This window comes from Corvus hawaiiensis, chromosome 7 (genome assembly GCF_020740725.1).
Source record: "Corvus hawaiiensis isolate bCorHaw1 chromosome 7, bCorHaw1.pri.cur, whole genome shotgun sequence".
NCBI classification, from domain to species: domain Eukaryota; kingdom Metazoa; phylum Chordata; class Aves; order Passeriformes; family Corvidae; genus Corvus; species Corvus hawaiiensis.
The window spans coordinates 26,133,539-26,157,090 of record NC_063219.1 but is presented as its reverse complement, the minus strand read 5'-3'; the positions used below and the strand labels follow the sequence as shown (position 1 = coordinate 26,157,090).

The 23,552-nt window shown below is 48.4% G+C and overlaps 1 protein-coding gene across 1 annotated transcript in view; it reads right to left on the bottom strand.

The window, feature by feature from the left end:
• MARCHF4 (membrane associated ring-CH-type finger 4) overlaps positions 1-23,552 on the bottom strand; it is a 105,719-nt gene that overhangs the window by 13,804 nt on the left and 68,363 nt on the right. Inside the window, exons 2-3 of the mRNA XM_048309473.1 lie at positions 22,235-22,390; positions 13,172-13,364 (exon numbers count right to left, since the gene is read on the bottom strand). Coding sequence (XP_048165430.1) covers positions 13,172-13,364; positions 22,235-22,390 — 349 coding nt within the window. The remainder of the gene's footprint in view (positions 1-13,171; positions 13,365-22,234; positions 22,391-23,552) is intronic.

Sequence of the window (23,552 nt, the reverse complement as noted above, 5' to 3'; positions counted from 1 at the left end):
ACTAGTACAGTTACCCTTCCAAATTACACCTGGTTATACTCCTGTGCTCACCAATTGGTTAGCTAAAAAATATTCAATATCCTTCTATGAATCAGTTAAATTGATTTGCCCTTGATCCTAGTGCCTACCTTCATTATCTGTGAGAGACTATATCTAAAGCTAAGTACTCTGCTTGCATTTCCCCAGCTTCCTGGCACCTCCTGCATCCTCCTCAAGTTCCTGATGACGAAATGCTCATGGGTCAGCCACTGTTTCTGCAGCTTCCTCTGAAGTTCATTAGGACGTGCTGGCAAGGACAGAGCTAACTCATTTGAATATTTTTGAGGCTGTTCTTTCCAGATTCTGCCCTGGGCTCCTTTCTCCTCATTAAAATTATTTTAGTTAAGTTTTGAGGACTGAAACAAAAGCAACATTTAACTATTTGGCCCTTTGTGTATCAAATACTATTTGAGCTCTTAGACTTGCCTTGTTCTTTTTCACGTATGCTTATGCACCCATTTCTTTCTGCCTTTTGAATCTCTGGATGGTCATCTTGGGCTTCAACTCTGACAGGTCCCCATGCATGTGGGATTTCTAGAGGCTTTTCATTAGTTGAAGGTTATTCTTTTTTCCTTTTGTGTGATTGCAGCTTCTGATTTTGGGTCCTCAAAGAGTTCCTGATGCAGCCTCAGTGCTCTCTTCCCACGCTTCTGAGCTTTCCCCTGCACAGGCACAGTTCGCTGTTGTGCCTTTAGTATCATCCCTTTTGGCAGCTGTGAGCTGTTCACAGCTCTTTTATCCTTCAGATTCTCTTCCCAAGAGACACTCGCTGCTCTGCTCCCCTGGGGCTGTTGCTGCTGCTTTTCTGCAGTCCATTATCCTCATATCTTACTTTTTCTTCAGCTCAGGAATGCTTTCAATAAACAGTCACTTCCCATAAAAACTACTGATACATTCAGACTTTCAGGGAGTCTTTGCTTTCTGGGGAAATCGAATAGGAAGTATAGATTCCTTCACAATTGTCATCTCCACCCTCCAAAATATAATTTTTGTCCCCAGAATGTTTCAAGAGCTGAACAGTCTACTCTGCATACAGGAGTAGTTCATAATGGTTAACCTGGAACATCTGGTGCTGTCTTTTAGACATTTCTGGAAGCTGCAAGACACCAGACAAGCGATATTTCTCTAGTCCACAAGACATCTAGCAAAGGTCTGCTATGAATAATGCTGGAACTGTACTAGGAGGGTGTGCAAACTTAGCAATTGCCAGCATTGAATGAGATAAAGTATAAATTTAAAATGTATTCATAATGATTAGAGCTCGAGTGAATGCTTAACATATGGAAAAATAATTAGCTGATTATAATCAGGCATTTTCTTATCAATCATTCTGAATGCACTTTTTTTTAATGTCTAAATAACTGATTGTGTATGAATCTGAACTGTGTTTTGGCTCAGCAGAACTGAGATGTCTGGATGGACATCTGCATGGCTGGACTCTGCTGAGTGCAGTTGATCACTGGATGACATGGCTATCATGGAACCCATGGATCTGGGGAAGACAGAACAGTCCTTCTGTTAAGTGCATTCACTGTAGCGAGGCTTCACTGCCACACAGCTTTCCCAGCAGTGGGATGCCATGCTTGGATCTCCTAGGCCACAGGGCCACGACTGCAGCAAAACTGAAACTGAGCCCCTCAGAGATTGAGACCTCCATGGTCAGGCAAGAGCTCCCACCAGTGTGCACAGAGAAGCTGTTCCCAGACTTGAGGAAGTATTTTATGGAGGTTTGGACTCTTCCATTTTGGATCATTACAGCACAAACAGGCTGGCCCATAACCTTCAACTGCTGACTAACCAGAAAACCTTGTGTTTATTACAGCTTGTCTCCCCTCGCTCAAAGGCAGCTGTGCCTCAAAGCTTCCTCAGCCCCTGGTGAGCCAGGACCCCCCGCAAGTGCAGCAAGAGCCCTTCTCCTTCCCTGCTTCCTCCACTCCATCTGGCAGAGCCACGGCAGCAGCAGGTCCTGCCTGGGTAGGTGATTACGCTGTGTCCCAAGCTCTCTGCAGCCATTAACACCCACCCCCAGAGGCAGCAAGAGCTCTGCCAGGTGGGAGATGGATCCAGCGTGCTGGCACCTCAGAGAGTCCCCACAGCTGCTGCTCCACCAGGTGAGTGATCCTGGCGCAGAGTGTGGGGGCCAGGGAGAATAGGCAGCACTTTTATTACTGCTGGGAGTGCCTGGTGTGGAGCTGGCAGCATCCCTCCCCCAGGCAGCAGTGTGATTTTGCAGGATGCAGCCAAGCTACAGGGCAAGAAATAATTTCCAGGTTGTGACACTGCAGCATCTCACAAGTTCATGTAACACAAGTATGCAGCAGTGATTCCTGTGTGCACAGGATGCCATGGGCTCCTCGTGGAAGTGGGAGCAGTCCACCCCACAGACGTGGCATTTGTAGCTGTGGGAGGAGGAAGGCTTTATCCAGCAGGATGAATTGAGTTGACTCATGGGAGCTGGGGGCAGGGTGTTGTAGGAGCATTTGGGGAGCTTTTATGTCTGCAAAGTAATGCATCTTCTCTCTGAGGTGCTGCCCCCATCCCAGGGCAGCCCTGCTCAGCCATGTCCCCCACAACAGACAGGCTGGACCCTGTAGGGCTGAGCTGGTAAGACCCAAAATGAGGAAATGCTGGCAAAATTAAAGAGCTGACAAGAGGTGTCCAATGGAAATGAAGTTTCATTTCATTCAGTATTCCCACGTGGTTTGTTTGCAAGGGGAAAATAACATCAGGTGTCCTGTGGAAATGTGACAGAGGAGCTGGACTCACCCCTGAAGTTGCACACAGCAACACCATGGCCCTGGAGATGCCACAGTACTTCCAGCTGTAAACATACAAGCTACCAACCACCACAACTTCCTCCTCCTGCACTGCCCAGACCAGTACTTTTTTACCCCTTGCCTCAAAACAGTGATAAAAACCACCCTAAACCAAAATAAGTAATAACAGTGAAAACAAGTAAAATGAAACCCAAAGAAATCCTTGCTCAGGCAATAGAGAAAATATAAACTGAAGTACTCCTATAAACTCAGCTGGCTGTGGACAGCTACAGCAAAATGGATGTTGTACCCTAAAGGACTCTTGTACTCCTGTGGTATTTAATTCACAGTGCACGATAAAGCAGAGGATTAAAGGGCAGTCTGTAGTTATGCAGGCAGCAATAAATGAGACTCTTCTTGAAAAAAGCAAGTAAATAAATAGAGATGGGAGCTCTACCAATAGAACAACCCCTTGCTTCTGAATCATGCCGCTCCAGCACCATTTCCCACTTGTGAGTCTACCCATAACTGTGCCAGGACAGGAGGGATAGAGCTTGGAGGCAGTACTCACACACTCTCTTGCTCTCTTAAATTTTCCCCTCCTTGCTTTGTAGCTAGGACTGGGTAGATCCTCTTGGAACCATTTTTCTCCTAATTTAAGATGGATATAACAGCAACACCCCACATCATGAAAAGGCTTTGTTCAAGATGTGAAAGACACTCATTGTGTGCATGACAGATACTGCAAGGTCTTTAAAAGAAGGGAGTAAATTATTATTTCAAGCTAGGTTGAACAGAGCACTGGCCAAATTCACTGGTCTCACCAGTGAATCACTAGGTGATAAAATCACTAGGTGATTTTATGGGTCTTTTCTACCTTCAGATTTCCAGACATTTCCTGCAGAAGTCCATGGATTTGAACACTCATGGTGAGAAGAGAAAAAGCATGTGGCTTCCACTTCATTATGTTTGCACAATGGAAATCATTCCTCCAGGTCTGGGTCCTGAACCTTCCTATGCCATAGCTAATGTTACCAAAGCACTGCCTGTGCAATCATGATAATCCTCAGCCAATCCAGGGACACTCCTTTAAAAGGAGAGCTGGACAACACCACTGTGCTGTGCAGGGCTTGGGACTCTGCCTTCACACTTGCTTGGAGTGAGACCTGAAAAAGTCGCATTGTTCTCCAGAATGGAGGAACACACGTTTATTTGCAGACAGGTGAAAATGTTTCATTTGGAACGGAATTTTTTTAAATGTTGTATTCCAAATTCTGACACTGAATTTGAAATACTCAGCATGAGCAGTCATCTCTAAATGTTAAATCAGAATGCTTTGTTCAAGAATGATCAAAACATGACATTTGCTTTTTGAAGGTAGAACTAGTGCCTCCCTCTCTGCTTTTATTAGCAAATGAAATTCTGTAAGGAAAAATGAGAATAGTTTCACAATTTTTTCATTTTCTAGGAGATGCAGGTCCTGTCTGAGCCGAATTCCTCCAGACTACTCCAGTCACCTAAGTGCTGTTCCACTAAGAGGAATAGGAACCAATTAGAAGAGACACAGAGGTGAGTACAGATTACCCTTGCCATCCCCCAGGGTAATGTAGGGTACATGGGCTAAATTAATGGACCTGAGAGTGCCTCTGATGTCACACATTGGCCTGTGCATTGTGATTCCTTCTACTGCCTCACTGGAGTGAGATGTGGGCATCTTTCCCCTCCAACGTGCAGGAAGGCATCCCAAGGATGTGAGGCAGAAGGTGTTCATGGTGCAATTTGGCCAGCCTTTTGTTGGGATAATGTCATCCTGGGATACAGCATGGTGCAGCCTGTCCTGTGCTGCTTTGTCCTCCACAGCCATGACAAAAAAAAACTTTCACTGCAAACCCAGGATTTCTGTAAGATTTCCAGAAGCCTTTCAGCTTGGGTGCTGCAGCCTCTCTCTGCTCCCTGACAGTGTCCCCACAGGTCTCACCCCACTGTCTCCCCTGCAAAGGCGTTCACCTCTCCCACAGAGGCACTATTCAAAATTAACAAGGGTGGCGGGAGCCAAGAGGACAAGGGTGTGTTATTTCTGGTCCATTACTAGCTAGGATCTCGAGGAAGGTAAAACTTGATCCTTGCTTCTCTGAATATACAAGGGTCTTTGACCAGAGCTGAAGACCGTTATGGCTGCAATATCCAGATGAGTGAATTCTGATGGAGGCTGAGGGGCAGGTAAGGGTTTTCCTGCGCCTATGGGATCTGCCAACGCTGAGCTCACAAGTATGACAGCAGTAAAAGGAGCTGAGAGTGGCTAAGCCTGCAGCAAAGGTCTGGAGAAGAGCCTTGGAGAACAGAGAAAAGTCCTTGATGTGGCTGTGGCTGAGCAGAATGAATTGTCCCACCTGGCACAGTGCGGATATTGTGGACCCCGCTCTGCCATGGGGCAGACGGACTCAGGCTGTGGATGTCATTGGTGGGTCTTGGTGCAGGAAGAAAAGCACTGCTTCAGGAAGTAACTTTCAGGAAGAATTAAGTTTAGCAACTTAGTCCATGGGCCTGTTTGCAGTATTCTTCATTACAGCCTGTTGTATCTGGGCTGAAAGATGGCTCTGCTGGTAGGTAGCCATCATCAATCAGTCTCTAAGAGGTGATCCCAGAGCTTGATTAATGTGGCTTCATATTAATCTCTTCTTACCTCTGCTTCTGGCTTCCCACTGAGCTGGGGACACACCAAAAGCAGCCTGATTCACTATTCATGGGGGTTACCCTCCTGTGGTCTCATCTTTGTCCATGGAGTTGAATTCTCTTGCTACAGCCACAACAGCCTGCCATGGACCACAGCTTCCCACCTCCAGGAGTAATGTGTCTGTGAAGATGCAGGCTGTAGTAGGAGGAGCGATGGGACAGAAGGCAGTGGGAAAAACAGCCTGGCACAGAGCTGAGGACTTTTTTCATCCTTTACTAGATAGCACAATTTGTGCAGCTGGCATGGGAGATCCTACCAGATGCCTACAAGGGAATTTCCTGCCATAGTGTAGAGGTTGTGACAGGCAGGTGAGGGTTCGTGCCTCTGCCCACATATGGAAACTTAACCCAGAGACACCCGGCACTTGATTTCGGCAAGGCATTTAGTGGCAGGGAAGCACCATTCTGATTGTAATGCATCACACTTGAAAGCACAAGATGCAGTTCACAAGGCAAAAGAATTTCTTTTTTCCCTCAAAAAATGTTAATTATGTTGCCCTCATTAAATGCTAAACACACTGATCCACTGGAGCAGACAGCACCATATGGTTATTCACGACAAAATACATCTCTGGAGCCCTGTTGCAACAGTGGGACCCTACTGGAGATGGATGTGGAGAAGGAGTGTGGAGCTGAACGCACACGTGTGAAAGCCCAGGTGCTGCTCTGATTGTGCTGGAAGCCAAGTTCCTTCCCTGCAAAGAGGGAGAGGGTTCAGAGCCACAGGGTCCAAAGCTGTGTCTCTTTGCTCAGCAGCGACACGCTGGCGCTGCAGAGAGCGGCCGGAGCTGCGCTGGGGCCCTGTGGGCACACGGAGCCCCTGCAGCCCTGCCTGCTGCTGGGAGCACGCAATGCACACACACTGGCTGCCCCTCTGCTCTCTTATGGAACAATCAATGCAACAGTAGATAAAAATAGGTTCCATCTTTCAGGGGCAGAGGGGTGGCTTGTCTCAATTTTGCCGAGCATCCGCTGTTCCTGGATAGCAGCCAAAGAGTCGGTGGTCAGATCAGCTTTGCAGCGCTGCTCCTTCTGCTGCTGGCCCAGCTACAGGGCCCACAGTGATTGCTCCCCAGGAGGGACCCTGCCCAGCTGGATCGAGAGTCCCATAACATGCCCTGTGGGGACCGTTCCTGTCTATACAGCCTCTGGACAGCTGATAGATCAGTGATTTGCTCAGTGGTTTTTCAAGCGTGCACATTGTGGCTGAATGTCTGCAAACTGGGGTTTCATGGTGAAGAAAAAGTGACTTTGCTGCCTAGCTTTATCCCATTTGCCTGCTCTGAAGATAGGACCTGGATCTAGCCACTCCAATTAGCTCCTGATGGGTCCAGTTTACACGCAAATTGGGTAAGAAGTGCATGGAGAGCATGGCAAGCAGTGCATCAAGCTGAAAGGCACAGAAGACTTCTGTATATTCCCACGGATCTCTTCCAGGTATGTCAAAGCCACACACATTTGCTGTGTGGGCTGCTGTCAAGTCTCTCCTCCAAAGACGTTTGCTGAACTTCTCTGCCTTGTGCTCTGCCTTTATGGTGCCATCAAGCCAACATGCAGGTTTGGTGCTTCCTCAAAACTGATTCCCTACTGCGGTAGTGATTCTTCCTGCTTTGTACTTTGGGGGACTGTGTAGACCTGAATGAAAACATCTGCTTTCCCTTTGAGGATTGGATCAATACAGATGAAGACCAAGACCCCGAAGACACCTCATTTCTCAGTTTCTCTTTATTTCACTGTGACTTTTGACTCCTAAATCCTTTAAATGCCGAGGGCCCAAGTGACCTGGCTAGATAACACCCCAAGGCTACTTCAGCCTGGCATTTCCTCTAGGAAGCAAAGCTCATTTCAAACAAAACCCCATTAGTCTTGGCAGGAAGCTTGAATTGTCACTGTTTCAAGGAAGCTCCATTAATTACTATTCCCACTGCACTATGAAAGATCAAATGCTGTGGATCAGTTTTAATTGGCTATTGATTTCTTATGTTATTACCTATGGTTGTGCTGAGATGCTGTCAGACGTGCTGGATGCTTCTGATTATTCTTTCTGGCAGCTAGGATTAAAAACAGCAGGCAGACATTTCCTGATCTGTAATGGATTGCCATGGTGTGCCAACAAGAATTGTCGGCTGAATGAATGGTCCTGCTCTGCCTGCCTTGTGCTGCTGAGCTGCAGTGCAGTCATGAAGGCAAATACCATCAGGGACCAGCCAGGGAAAGAGCAGGAAAAGCTTCAAAGAGCACGAGGATTTAGTGCTTGCAGAAGTGCACTGCTGTCAGCACCGAGGCAGGGTGAGCCAGGGAGCAGGGACCTGGCCACGGACAAAGCAGGAGTGCCCATCAGTCAGTGATCCAAGGAGAGGCAGATCAGATTACTTTTGCATTGCTGGGGATAACCCCCCAGTATGCCAGCCTCACAGCCTGCCTGTGTGATCCCAAGCAGGCCAGCACACACAAACCCTATGGGCACAGCCCTGCGCACACAGCCTGCTAACGGCCCTCCTGGGACACGTTTCTCCCTCGGAGCCCATCTGGGGATGCCTGAGCCTACTCTGTGACATGCTCTCATTAACTGGCAGAGTTCCTCCTTGTTTAACAGGAGATGCTTTCCTGTCCTCCTGACCCCAAACGACACCTTATTCTACAAATGTCGACTTCCCCTAATTGCACCTTGACAGAGAGAGAGGCAAATCCCTCCTTTCCCCTCCAAGGACCGTCATTTAATTAACAGGCAGGTATCTCTCAGGATTTACAGCCCAGCTCTAAGCTGCTACTCTCTCCATGCAGTAACTGAGTCCTCATTCCATTTATCTGTGCATTTCAATAACTGCATTTCTGCTAATCTCTCGCTATGCCAGCTTCCTGGATTTACCTCTCATGGACCATGGAGAGAGCAGTTAATCAAATGAACAGTCCCCATCTCACTTCTCATTCCCTTCATGGTTCCTGATCTCAGATGTCTGTGTTGTAGATGACTTCATAGCAGAGCAATACCTATGCTGGCACCATCACCAGTTTCTAGTTTAATCCAACTCTCATATCTGTCCTACAGACATGACGAGAGATAGCACAGATGAAAGAGAGATCAGAATCAAAGACATCGAGGCTGGCTGGATATCAAGAAGCATTTAATCTGTTCCTCCTTCTCAAACTGGGATCATCTCTCTGCAACCTGTTCTTGACATATGTTTTCTAACAGGTTCTTAAAAAAAATCCAGTACTGGAGGTTCCCACAAATCTCAAGCAATCTTTTCCAGTGCTTCCTGCCCTCCTATTAGATGTCTGAGAGCAAGGGGGAGAACAATGTTGAAAGGCCATCTTACACATCTTGCCCAGATGGATGTAGCTTCTGGTGCTTGGGGCCATACCATCTGTCCCGCTGGTCATGAGGAGCAGACTGGTTTTACTTTGGTTGTGGTTTTTGTTTTCATCATGGGTGAAGAGGTAGCAAATGGTGTCTGTCCCTTCCAACTGTTTTTGTGGAGCATGCTAGGATCTAGAAAAGTCCAAAGAAAACTAGTATACTGAAGGTTAGTGACTGAGGGTGAAATCTAGACCCCTGGATTTTGTTGCATGGATCGATAGTCTCTGAGTTAACAGACATATTTTGAGAGTTCAGCTTGGAGATGATCTGACCATTTCAGAACAAATGAGGACAACAACAACCAAATGATCTGTGCTAGGGAAAAATATGTGTGAGGAAGCAATCATGTCCCCACCTTTGACTCCGCACTGGTAAGATCAATGCTGCCATGGGATTGCCCATGTAAATTGCCATGGATATCTCTATCTTGGCAAATTGCTACCTAAATCCCTTACTGACTTGGTAGAGAGGACATCACACAAAACAGCTGGGCAATTGCTGACTAGGTGTGTATTTCCTGTCTGATGTCAGTCACACCTCTGCAGAGTTGGTGACTCTCCAGCTTTGAGACTCCCCAGTGCCAGAGGAAGGGTCCTGCTGAGCACCTCCAGTGACAGGGTGTATAAACCAGCCTCCTGAACAAGAGTCACTGGCTACCCAATGGATGTGAGACATCCAAGTACAACTGAAGTGCAAACTGGCAGGAACTACAAAGAAGCCCTCTTTCAGCATATCTGCTCTTTAGTAAGTATCTTGTCTTTCAAACCTCTACTCCTCTTCTAGTGAAAGAAAAGCTTGGGGGTCAAACTGGAGGAAGAAACAATTGAAATTCATACAGTTACTGTAGGACCTATGGTATAACATTCTGCTAGCTAAGGCTGCCCATCCTGTTACCAAAAAATGTATGGACAGTGTCTTACATTAAAAAAACCAAGTGTGGTAGAACTGAGTGCACCTAATGTCCTGCTCTTTCCCCAAAACTGAGCATTTATTAGTTCCTAAATCTTTCCTACCCACCCACAGGCTAGGTAACAAAAGAGGAAAAGGTCTCTACCACAGAGGAGGAGACACTGAATTGCACAGACAGCACTCCAGTATTTCAAGATCTATTGCCACTATCCATGAGAGGTTTTATCCTGAACTTGCAGAAGTGGAACTAAAACCCACGGAGGAATAACAAGAGGCTTTGGGCCATGTTGGCAATCAGGAGCAGAACTTTCAATCTCCAGAGCTGCCTTTCACCATCTGTGATCAAAAGACCCCGCATGAGGCAGCAAGGTTTGGAAGAAGATTAAGAGAGGGAGAAAAGCTGTTCCACAGTGAGGAACTCACTGCAAGCCTTCTAGGGAGACACTGCTGCATCCCTCACAGTTGCACAGTTAAAATGAATGAGGAATTCACCTCAGTTGTGGTGTTCATAGAATGGGTTGGGTTGGAAGGGACCTTAAAGATCATCTCATTCCAACCTGCCTGCCTGCCTCGGGCAGGGACACCTCCCACTACTCCAGGTTGCTCAGAGCCCCATCCAGTGCGGCCTCAAACACTTCTAGCGATGGGGCACCCACAACTCCTCTGGGCAACCTGCTCCAGTGCCTCACCACATTCACAGCAAAGAATTTCTTGTTAATATCTAACCCTACTCTCTTTCAAATTAAAGCCATGACCTGTGTCCCATCACTACATGCCCTTGCCCTAAGTTCCTCTCCAGCTCTCTTGTAGGCCCCTTTACTCACTGGAAAGCTGTATCCCCAGACCCTTCTCCTCTCCAGGCTGAAAAACCCCAACAACCTCAGCCTGTCTTCATAGGAAAGAAATCCCCTTGATCACTCCTTTCCCCTGGCCCAACCTGGCCTTGCCTCTCAGTGGAACAGACCAGCCTTTCGGCTACTGCTTATGCAGCCCCCTAAAATCTGCAGGGCTGAGGGGAAGTCCCTCAGAAAAGAGAGCTGACCCCATCAACAGCCAGGGAGTCACAGCTCCCGCTGAAGATCTCATTGGTCACTGAGTTCGAACTGGGCAGAGGAGGAGGACGAGGTGGGGAGGAGAGCGAACTCACACTGTCAGCATGTCAGTACTGCTCAGAGCTCATTTCCTCTCCCCTCACTGCTGGGCCGGGAGCAGCAGCAGCAGCAACAGCAGCTGGGATTGAAAAGAGCAAGAATTGCACTATACAAGCAAGTTTTACACTGCAGGGTGGCAGGGGCAGATGGCTGGCAGCATGTGCATATGAGCCTTTCTACAGGAATGGAGACAGAGCTCATGTGCTCTAGAATATCCCCTCTCCTGGACAAGCATGGGTGGGCTGCCTGGCAGCACAGGCAGACGTGCTGCACACAGCCCAAGTGGAGCCAGCTCTGGGTAGTTGCTGAGTGCTGGGCAAGAGAACCCACGTACAGACATGTTAACTCACTGCATCTGTAATGCTTCCCACTGGCTTTTGAGTTTGTGGGAAAGCCAGCATGTCTGGCACCCCAGCTGTGCGGGAAGGAACATGAGACAAGGGGATGCCCCAAGTCACGACTCTTGAAACGTTCCTGGGAATGGAATGTCTGCATGTTCTTTGGCTGGAAAAAAAAATCAAAGCTCCCAGCTGAAGTCATTACACTTAATGGTGACATCAGTGGAAATGCAAATAAACTTCTTTTTCCATCAGAGAAGGTGGAAAAGAGAAATAGAGGCAAGGTCCTTAGACAAATTAACAAAAAATTTTGAAAAATGAACCTCAAATCTGAATCTGTCTGCCCAGTTCCCCTTCAGTTCAAGGCTGGCATGGTATGTTCTCTGCTATGTGGGAGGATTTAGTTCCTATTGACAGATGAGCTAATCAGTTCCCCTCAGCCCTTGAAGCTTTATCAAAGCCAGTTAATCATGTTACTGATGTCTGCCCAGGCCAGAGCTCTCCACTTCTGTCCCCTGCCAACAAGGTGACATATGTGCACACCACACATGCATAGGGATATTTTTTTCCACTTTCAATTCCACCAGCAAGAGGACATCGCCTATTGTGCCAACACGTGGGTGCTTCCCACCTCTCTTTCACCCCCTTTGCCACCCTTTGATCCTGCGGAGATGTGGCAGCTCCACCAGCATCTCATGAAGGAGCAGGATGATCTCTACAGGCCAAGCTCACATCTCATTGCTAGCACAGTGATGGCAACAGTGGGAGGAATTGTCCTTAGTCTTGGCAGGCCCAAGTTCTGTGCTGGAAGGCTGCTGAGGCCAAGAGCCATATGAACCTGGATACCAGGGTGTGCAGTCCAGAATTCTGTCCCTGCCACTGGGTCTGTTTTACTTCTGTACCCAAATTTCACCAGTTGCTGCTCTGTCTTGCTTCTCCTGAGGGTGAAATGGGGGCTGTTCTTCTTCCCTCTGGAATGGCTCTATCCACACATACACATACCCGCATCGTCAAGAGGACTGCCTTTTCCCACTGAGTTTTGAGGGGCTTCTTCTAACTTCATACCAGTGATGGGAGGACCCAGCTTTCTGTTCCCTCTTTGCTTCCTGTCAGGGTCACTTGAACCGACAAGTTACCTCATGGCCTGTGCTCAGGTGCACACTGCTCAGGGGCACGTTTGGAGGTGGCTGGTGTTCACCAGTGTTTCAGGAGCTGCTGCAGGTATTGGCAGCTATGTCCCTCCATCCTGCAGGCCTGCACTGGTCCCACAGCGTGAGCTCCCAGGGACACTCTGCTGGGGTCAGGCAGCTGCTGTGCTCTCTGGGCTTGTGCAGTGTGAGTGAGGCAGCTGCATCCTCAGACCTGCTCTGTACCAGCAACCTGACAAGGACCCCAGGCTGGCCCGTGACCTGGTTGGGACTTGAGCTCCAAGTTGGGCCAAAATAGGGGAAGCCACTCCTGCCTGGCAGAGAGACTGGGCTGGAGAGCCAAGGAGCTGTGTATGGAGAGACCCTGCCATGCCCACTGTGGGGCAGTCCCTAAATTAGCTACTCCAGGAGGAAAGGAGTTTCTCTAAAGCTTTACATTCCCCAGCCTCCCCACCCACTAAATACTCCCACCCACTTCTTGCTCTGAAGAGACATCTGTTTCTCTCTGGCATTTCTGCAGGTCCCTCTGCCAGCCCAGCAGAAGAAACACTCTGGGGCTGCCCAGATGAGCTGAGATAACAGTGAAAAATGGGCCACAAAAGCAAAGAGGAGGAAAAGCTGTGGACACTCAATCCAAGCCAAACTGTATGGGCTGGCTCTCGATGCCATCTCCCACTCCTCTCCACAGGTGAGTGAGCCGGCGGCCGTGGCCGCACTGTGAGATGCGATCACCCACCTATACAGACAATGTCCATGAAGCCGTACATTCCATAGCAGATCTGGAAGAGCAGGTCCTGGCGCTGCCACTTGGCTGAAGGACTGAAAGTCGACCAGATGAGCCACGAGATACTGGCGATGAGGAAGAGGGAACCCAGGATGGCCGCTGCTATCTGAACCTTCTCAATGACTGTCAGAGAGATGGCCTGCCACTGCATGGGGAGGGGACAAGAGGGAAGGAGGAAGGACAAAAGAGTAGAGATTAGTTACTTGGAGCACATCGCTGTTTTACACCATTGTGGTGGCTTTGGAGATCTCAAAGAGCACCTATGGGCATAGGACCTTTTACCCTGTCCACATCTGGGATGGAGCATGGCAGTTGTTCAATAGTGCATGGCCTTGGGTTTCTTGACAGCACTGCTGAAAAGGCAATGGAAAGAAATCCTGCATTTCACCAGGAAAGCACAACGACCTGAAGTGAGGCTGGATGAATGAGGGCAAGACACCAAAAATAACATCCCCATGACAGTAGATCTGTGATGGCCATCACAAACCAGAAAGTGCAGTTGCTCCCTCAAATAGAGGCCAGGCAGAATCCTCAACCAGGGTATCCTAGTACCATAAGTATCTCAAAGAGCCAAGCTTTCTTTTGAAGGCCTCACATGAGCTGGCTCTGAGCCACTTTGTGAGATCTGACATGATCACAGCCCTAGGTGGGATCTCACAGTGGCAATGCACATCCCACAGAACTCACTACAAACAACACAAGTTGCTGTGGTCAGGACACCCTGCATTTAGATGATGACATATTCAGGCTGTGTTCCAAGGTAAACGTCAATGCTTCTTCCTCAGAAAAATTAAAAAATAGAAATAACTCCCCCAAATCCATTCACTTTGTCAAATAGCTTTCTATAAGCTATGTTATAAATATTCTAAGCCCGGACTCCTCTCTGTCATCCAGAATAAAACCTCCCCACTCAGATTTACACTGCTGAGAAAACTGCCCTATAAAACCAAGAGCAGAAATTGGTGTCTTTAACAAGACTTGGGGATGTGGTCCATAGCATCTCCTGCAAATCAAAAAATCAAGCGCATAAACAGGCTGAGGAGAGAGAGTCTCTCCTGGCATTGAAGTATATAGGGCACCTCTAGCTGTGAGATACATGCCCTTGAAATCACAGTGGGACTGGCAGGAGGATAAACAAAGATGGACTTCAGCCTCCTGCAGATACAGAGGATTCAGAAGAACTGAAAATCTTCAGCCTAGATTCAGTCCAAATTCAGTGTTCCCATGAAGTGACATTCTTGTGAGACCTCAGCGCCCTGCATGTTTGTCAGACACATCCTAGGAAGGCAGGATCACCCAGCAAGCCTTGTCCCATCCTTCTGCAGTGCAAGAAGGGAGTTCAAGTACTGGGTACCTCTTTAATGCCCAAGCCAGCCAGGAGTTAGCAATGTTTTTTGCAAGGACTTTCAAACCCTGACTGAAGGGCGAGAAGGAAAGAGGTGACTTGTGCTGGTACAGGCATTCATGGCACTGATACCAGTCCAGTGACCAAACCCCTGAACCAAATGCACTCCCCTGAAAAAGGCTGCATTTGGAGAGGAGCAGACAACAGCTTCAGCTTGAGGCTGAGTTCTGCAGGTTGCAACTGGAAGGAGATTGCTCTGCCTCTGCCAGCCTTGCTCCTTGGCTTAAATCCTGCAAGGGCAGACAGCCCTCAAATTGTCTATCATGGATGTGCAGCATGAGTGAGGTGGGTGGTACCAGCTTATTTGGTAGTTGGCCACAGAAATGGCCACAGAGCTGCTAAGCAGAGAGAGAGCTTGCTCCCCCACTGAAGCAGGACTGGGCTCAGCTAAACCCAGTCTCCTCCCTGGGCACAGCTACTCCAGTCCCCTTCCTGCCACCTGCCTCAGCAGCTGGCCCAGCCAAAGGCAAACACTGAGCACTGGGGACACTCAGTAATCTTTTCAACAGCCCATTCCCACTCTGCCACAGTCTGACCTGCTCCACGCCTCCACCAAATAAAACCACAACATCTGGCCCTTTGTGCCACTGAGAAGGTCACACAGTGAACAGCTTGGAGGTCCCAACGCTGCAGGGGTGCTGGAGTCCACAGGAGAGGCACAATGGTGCAACTCCTCTCCCGACATAAAAGCAGAGCAAAGGCCACCTAGCACCCATCACCCCCAAATCTGGCTTAGGAAGGTGGGATCAGCAGCTCTGCCATCCTCCCATCAACTCTTCAGCTTTGTTCTCAACAGCACCATAAGCCAATGCAGGATGAATCTGCAAGCAGTGCCATTAGCCCAGAGCTCCAGGACTAAATTCATGTGGTGTGGAGGGAGCTTGGCTATTTGTGTGGGGCTGCACTTTTGTCCCTGAAGCTTTCCCCAGACCTCATCTCACCTTCCACTGCATGTGGGTGACTCTGAGGGAATGGGAGTGCCGGGAGCTCGGTACACAGCCTAGTGCTGCGTGCGAAGGCTTTACTGCAGGCCTCTCACACTGACCCACGTGCGCCTGTGCCAGCCAAATCATTCTGCATCATTTCTCTCTCTTGAGGAGGTAATGGACTGGCTCCTCACCATCTGTCTGGCACATTGCAAGGCCTCTGGTAGCAACAGGTCCTTCCAAGGTAGCAATTAGAGACAGGAAGAGAAAAAGGAGCTGTTTTCTACAACCAGAAACCATGTACAACCAACACTACTGCTTTGCAGAGAAAGGGAGGCTTAGGTGTAACACTAAATACACTGTCAAAGGGGATGGGGCTCAGAGAACAGAGGAGTTATACCTGAGAGCAAACATGCAAACCTCAAACCCCGCTCCCCTTGGCTGGGAACAGAGCAGCTGAAACACTGGCAGGGACAGTGCCTGACACTTCTCAGCTGGCAGCCGCTGCCGGGAGGTTCACTGTGGTGATAATGAAGAGCCTGGAGCCTGTCAGCTGTGCCAGGGGGTAGGAGGCTCTCCCCCTGCATCTGGCACTAAGTGACAATGACACACGCAGCAGCAGTCCTGACTCTGTTCAGAAGGTGGCACTGGGGTGTGATTACCCTCTGGCAAGGAGGTAAATGGGTCAAAGCTGAACATTGGGGAAAACAGCCAGCTTGCAGAAGAATTTAATATTTTCCAGGAAAAAAAAAAGTAAGAAATAAATGTTGTATTTTCTCTCTGGCAACCCTGAGAACTGCAATTTAGCATCCTACATCAAGCTTGAGCCACTAATAACAAGTTACTATTTTTCATCTTTTAATTTCATTTTGCTACACATCTTAGCGTATGAGGTTTGCACAGAGAAGAGAAAAGTGGGGAGACAGAAGATAGAGCCTGTTACCCCCGTGAGTGCTCAGACAGAAGGGTTCAAGAGCTGTTCAGAGCTGGAATGTGCTGATGAATTTCAGCTGCAGGAGCTGGGCTTGATGTGTCCCTGCACTGGTAGCCTTAGCATCTCACCTCAATCACAGCACAGTGTCGTTCAGATTTCATAACAGCCCTTAGAAAATCACCCCTTTTCCTAACCCCTCTCCACCTTCATTATGGCCAGCAGACCAGGGATTTGGCAGGTGACCCTGTCTGTTATCCTTGGGTCACCACTAGAGCTGTAAAGAGAGGTCTCAGCAACTCTGCAGTCCCTTTACTGGCACACTTGAAACTCCCGAAGCTCTTTGTCTGAATGCCTGGCAGCAGACACAGCCCCCTCCCTCCAAATCTCCAGTTCAAATGTTCAAGCTCTAGCAAGATCACAACGTCAAGCAATCCCACCTTGTGGGGAGAGACCTAAAGCTGAGCCCTTCTCCCCACAGCTGATAATGACTCAAGCTCCTGGTAGCCACCTGAGCTGCACTGAAGTGCACCTTTAACAACTCAGCTCACCCAGGTTGTCAGTCAGGGATGTGACCTTTAGGCAGGTAGAAAGCTCTACAGATGCTCTGCCAGTGCTGAACAGAGCAGAACTAAGGACTTAGTGGTACCAAGCTTTAAAAGCTCCCGCAGGGTAACAGGAGCAGCTTTGTGAGCTCCAGACTCACAATGGCTTCAGGGCATGCCCAAGCAGCTCTTTGTGATGTTCTGCCACCCGTGCTGGAAAAAGGCTCCAATCCTCCAAACCATTCTGGAGAAGCTGTCTGGAGCTGTCTGTCTGTCCTCTGCTACCACCCACCTTGGCAAGTGCTTTGGCACACAACCCAGGTCTGCAGGTGCAAAACACCACTCTCAGACTGATTTCTCCAAGTTTCCCCATTTTGCTCAAATTGCAAAGCTCTGCAACCCAGATGCCTCAGAAAGGGCTTCTTAGGAGCCCAGGTCTGACATTTGTGATGACTTTAATCAGGGTCCAAGCTGGGACCAGCGCCTTCAAGTCATGTCACTCATTCTCTTGCACTGTTTCATAACCTGCAAGTCGTACTTGAAACAAACCTGTTTCCCTGTTTGCTTCAGTGTTTCTGCTTGGAGGCATTTGAGTGAAAACCTGCTAATGTAACACAGATGAATAATGGCATTACTATAGTATTTAAGGCCTGATCTGTATTTCTCTTTCTTTGGCACCTGCAGTCTATAAAGGTTCCCAAGCAGCAGCATGAGCATATCCAAGGCAGATATTGCTTGTGGAAGATGTTTATGTCTTACTGCAGCAGCTTGCAAAGAAGTCTGTTTGCTGGAAAAGCCTTCCTACTCTCCCCTGAGAGCTCCTCCATGCCTGCCTCAGGCAGTTCAGTTTATTTTTATTGCTGTATCTGACACGTCCCCTTAATACGCATCATTAACATCCTGAGGTGTGCTAGTCAGCAATTTAATTCTCAGACCCAGGGTCACAAGCAAGAGGAGGCTTTTCCTAGAAGGTTGGAGAGGATCATTTCCAGCACTGCTTAGGTGTGGCTTTCCCCTTGCTGCTATCCCGAGACCCTGGCCATCCTCCTCAGTTATCTTCTGGATGATGGCTTTTTTTTTTTTAATAAATGCGCCAAGCAAAATTAAGCCACTGCTGTGGCATAGCTTCCCTGCTGTACATTTACAGATGCTGTGGCTTATTCAGATACTAGAAAAGCAGCAAGGAGGAGGGAGGGCCCATTAGGGTCATGCAACAGAAACGTGCAGTGATGAAAACCCCCCTCCTCCATGTGCCAGAGCATCTGGTGAGACTCAGGCTACAGCACTGGTATCCTGGAAAATTCCCATTATAACGCACAGGCCCTGAAGTCCCTCTTGCAGTGATTGCACCCATTGCTTGCAGGCTGCAGCTGAAGTTCAGCAGGGACCAGCAAAGCTCATACTCAACACAACTAATCCAGCAGGCTGGGACAGCCAGGAGACATCAGTAAACTTGCCTGAAGCTTTATAGCTCAGGATCTCAAGCTGAAGTTCAAACACCCTGTGAGCTCAGCCATTCTTGCTGATGTGATTGTCCTGATGAAGAGGCCATATAAGAGCACTCATTAGCTCCTAACAGAGCATCACCATGAACAAAACAGAGCCAGAGGAGAACAGAGACCAGATCCCAACCCCAGCACTGGATAACTGGGGATCTTTGGAGCTGAAACAGCCCACAGCGCAGGAAGAGTCAGAGAGAACAACTGTAAATCAGAGTTGAACTCCTCAAGACTGCAGACAGTTGTTCGGAAGGTTGTTTCAAACAGATTTTCTATTTGCTAAAATCAGAGCATGAGAGTGGATGTGGCTCAGGAGTGACTACAAAGGAGCTGTAGAAATTACATACACTGCAGAGTCCCATCAAGGCAGATACCTACTCCACTATGTATCACCACCAGAGTGCAGGCAGTACTATCACGTGCTTCTAAACCCCTGTGCCTTCAGGGTCTTTTTAAAATGGGTTTTACACAAATATTACAATGGAGGGAGGCATTTAAAGTCTCCAAGCCCATGACTCCCATCTTGGTGACTGGCAAACTGGAGAGCAGGAGAATGGGTTGGTGGATGGATGGATGGATGGATGGATGAACAGAAAGACAAAAGCTCTGGATTTCCTGGTTGCTCACAGCTGATGGAATATTTTTGCTCATTTGCTGCCTGACTGCTGCTTGGCAGGACACCTGCTGTGTTGTCCAACAACTTTAATCCCCCAGTCTCAGCAGGTTAGCAGTGTTGCTGCTTTAAGACCTTTGCTCTTAAATGCCTGCAATCCAGGGAGCAGGGAGTGGGGAGGGTTAATTTACAGAGATTAATTCTGCCAAAATAGCAGACTAAAGGTCTCTCTCTGGTATGAACCATCATAATAGCCAGGAGGCTGGAAGGAGCCTGTGTTAATTATGCATGAACCCGGCTGTAACTTCTCTGCCCACATCATGAGTCTCCAGACACATCTGGCCCATGCTGTGCTTCTAAGCACTCCAAAAAAATGTGCAGCAGATGTCAAAACAGGCAGAGAAACATGCAGGCCCCATGTGGGTGTTGGATGTGCTGCTCTGCTCGGACCAACTGGACATGCTTCAGGGAGCCCAGGGTCTGCCAGCTGCCTGGATTTGGCTTCCCAGAAGCCTATCAGATGAGAGGACACAGGGGAGAGGTAGGCCATGTTGCTGGTTAGAATCTAGCCAGGCTCAGAGAATCACCCAAACAGGTTTCATTTGACAGGGACATGAGGTTTGTGTGGTCCTTGCCTGTATTATGGTTGGTCTGGAAAAAACAGATGATGTTGACTTCCTACAGCATTTGCCCTCCAAAAACTGTGCTTGAGAAATCCAGAGACTTCTTGTAAGAATAAAGCTGGGCCCAAGTTCCACATGTGGGGTGAAGACCAAGCAGAAATGACGCTCTTCCCACCTGCACATGCTGTGACTTTTTATGGGATACAGTGTTGGGGCATCGTAACTCCTGTGTCCTCTCTGCCTCCTTTTCCCAGCACCTCACCAGATGGTGAGAGCCACTGAGGCATGAGGCATTTGTAGTGATGGGTTATGGGGAGCTCAAGCCCTTAGTCTTGGTGGGAAGACCTGGCCAGGTGCATCAGCCAGTTCCCACAGGATTTTGCAAATTAATGCCAGTGTAGCATCTGCTTCCAAGCAGTGCCTTTGTGCTGGCACCAGACAGGGCACCCAGGCATGCAGTTGTAACTCTACACACTGCATTTATTCCGGACCAAGTGGCTTTTCACTCCAGTTGCTTCTTCCCATCTTCCAAATCTCCCAGTGCTTCTGTGAGAAGTGCTGTGAAGTCTAAGCCAGCAACGTGAAGGCTCCAAGCCCCGGATCTGCACAGTCCTCTGGGACCCTTCCTCCTGGAGCTGAGCTCTCTAACTCAGCTGTTTCTGCCACTCAGTTTTTGTGTTCATGACAAAGGCCAGCAGATCAGGCCACTTTCTGACAGGGAGCCCAGAGAGAGGGAAGCTTTGCACAAGCTCTGAAATGTGTGTGGGTGAGGTGGGAGCTTGTCCATGAACAGCTCCAACAAATTTTAGCTGAGTGAGGAACAGGAAGAAAGCCATTGACCCATTGCCCTGAGCCACCTGAAAGTGCAGAGCATTTGGAAGTCATTCATTAAAGGCAGCTCTGGAGACACAAGTGCTCACAAATTTGTACTCATAAACCTTCAGTGCTGCCTTGCATTGCACCCCCAACCTGAGACACAGGAAGCATTAGGGTGCTCATGGAGCAGCTTTCCAGAAATAAACAAAAGCTGCTTTGTCCACATCTCCCCTCCTGTGTTTCAGTCTGCTCTGAGTTACTAGAGCCAAGAAATTAAAACATTCTGGGTCTGAGGCTTGGGATGGAACTACTGATCTCTCCAGCCCATGGCTCATGAAAAATTGAATCAGAAGCTGTAGGGACTCTCAGAGAGCAGTCATGTTTTTCCCTCCCCTCAGCAAAGTTTCCCCATGATGTCCCCCTAATTTCACTACTTCATTTAAGTCTGGAGTCCTAATGGGTTGTCCCTTTTCCCTCAATGTGGTTAGTGACCTCAGGCCTAGAAAAAACCACACAGAGACCGCAGTTTGAAAGAGAGAGCAGGAGTTTGCACTCCCCCACACCCCTGTACAACTGGGTACCATCACCAGCACTGTCCCTGCCTCCTGGTAGAGAGTGACCCGCAGAGGGCCAGGTGCTGGACAGACTGACATGACCGTGGGCTCTAAACCACTGTAATGCCTCTCCAGTCCAGATGATGCTGATTAAGCAGTAGTGCCTGGATGTAATGTGCTTTCTTATGGCCAAGGCACTAATGGTGCTCAGCAAAGGCATGCAGCAATTAATGCATCTTCAGGCATTGCCCCCGCAATAAATCAATAGCTATTAAGGATAATTTATCCCATTTTTAATAGTCACACAGGTTTCTCCATTATGAATCCTGATTTTAAATCACCAGTCTGTACTGGGAGTTATTCAACTACAATGCTTTTGAACTCAGATAAGAAAGAAGGTGTGTCCTTGGATGACTTTCACAGCCACTTACATCAAGATGTGCTTTACCTGTTGTGTGCACATCTGCAAAAGTCCACCAAGAATCAGGCTTGGAGAGACCAGAGTATCAGAGTCAACACCTCTTGTGCCATGCCATGATTACGGAAGAGCAGTAAAGTAAGAAAGGTGGCGAGATCAGAGAGGAGAGCTCTAAAAAGCTTCTATCTGTCTCCTCCATCCCTCATGCCAACACAGGAGTCTCAGCAGGAGGAGATAAGGATTAATGGTGCAACTACAAACACATGGAGTCTCAACATACTGCTCAGTCACAGACTGCATGCTCTGTTGCAGCAAATCCCACAGTGGCTCTGTCCCTGCCTGCCCCTGGAGACAGAGGCATACCTGTGGTCTCCAGCGGATGAACACATTTGAATGGCTGTGAGGTGTTATAGCACTGTTGGGGAATTTTCAACAGGAGGCAATATAGGCAGTGAATACAGAAATTTCCAAGGACAGAAAGAGCAGACTCCCAAGGGATGCGCCCAGAACCACTGAGTAGAACATGGGGCCTCTTTGGACTAGCCCCCTGCAACCCTTTCTAAGTGTCTGAGACATGATCCCTGTGCACAGGGAGGGAAAACCACATAGGTAAAATCCACTTGCTCCCAGAAACAAAAATTGAAACAAGAATAAATAGACTTTGAAATGTCTCTAGTACCTTTACCTGCAGAGGGTTCTTTGTGCTTATGGCAATGACGTGATACTTGTAGTAACACAGCTCACAGCTCCAGCAGCCTCTCTCGCTAATCCATTTGATCAGACATGGCTGGTGCGTGCACTTCACAGATCCATCACATCGACACGGGCTCAGCAACTCCCCCTGAAAGAGACAGACAGCATCAGTAAGGCTTCCCTCCTCCCACAGGCACGGCACAGCACGGCACACGTGGCGCAGCATGGCACAAGATCCCTCACCCACCCGTGTGAACTTTCTTCCTTTTTACGTGGTTTGGCTCAGGCAATCATGCTGCCTCCATCCCTTTTCCCTCTAATAATGCTTGGCAGATGTGAGCTGAGACTGGCAGGGATGTAGTGGTCTCAGACACTGGGGTCTTACATGCCTTGTCACCACTGAAGGAAAAGCTAGATGAGCACAGCTCTTACCAGACTCCAGAGAACCCACACTGACCCCAACCAGTGGACACGCCACTGGTTCACTGCTCAGGTTTCTATCTCTCTGCTACCAATTTTAGAAAGTGAAGTTGGTGGTGGGGATAGTTGTGAGACCACCTGCTGCAGACTGATGTCCTGCTCAGACCAGGGCAGCTTCCTCAAGCCCAGTCAGGAAAAAGGTCCTCAAATTTCTTCCCACTTTCCCCATGGTCCACTTTCCCCAGACAGCCATACTGGTGAATAGCTACAGGGCTGGCTATCTGCACCCTACAAGCAAGCAAGATGGAGAACAAATCGTGTCCTGGCTTGTGACACAGATGGTTATGAGTGGTGGCCGAAACACTGAACCTCCTGGCTTGCTCCCTTGTTTCTGGTGTAGCTTTTAACAGGGTATCCAGGAAAACCCCATATTATTCTGATCCATCTGCTATCATCCTGTTCACCATGGGACTAAATTCCTCTCTGCACACAAGCTCAGAAGCTCTTTACAGTTGTTTGCCATTGTCTATTTAGGTTAGAAGACAGCCATTACATTTTAGTCCTCACTGTTTAGTGTTTAAAAGCCACAGTATAGACTCCAATAGTATATTTAGCTGTGCTCCAAGATTAAAAAGCTTTTAAAGGAAGAATAAGAATATATATGGGACAGAGGAGGCTGGATCATACTTTCAGCATTGGGGAGAAGATATTTGCTCTTATAGCCCCAGATCAGCTTCATCACTACCATGACAGAGCACCAGGATAACAGACACTGGCATTGGACACTGCTGGATATGGTAAAAGACATCCATGCCTTGGGTTATGAACCAGTTCCTGCTCTTGCTAACCCTGGGGGAAACTGTCTCAGCTTCTAGGTCACTACATCAGGT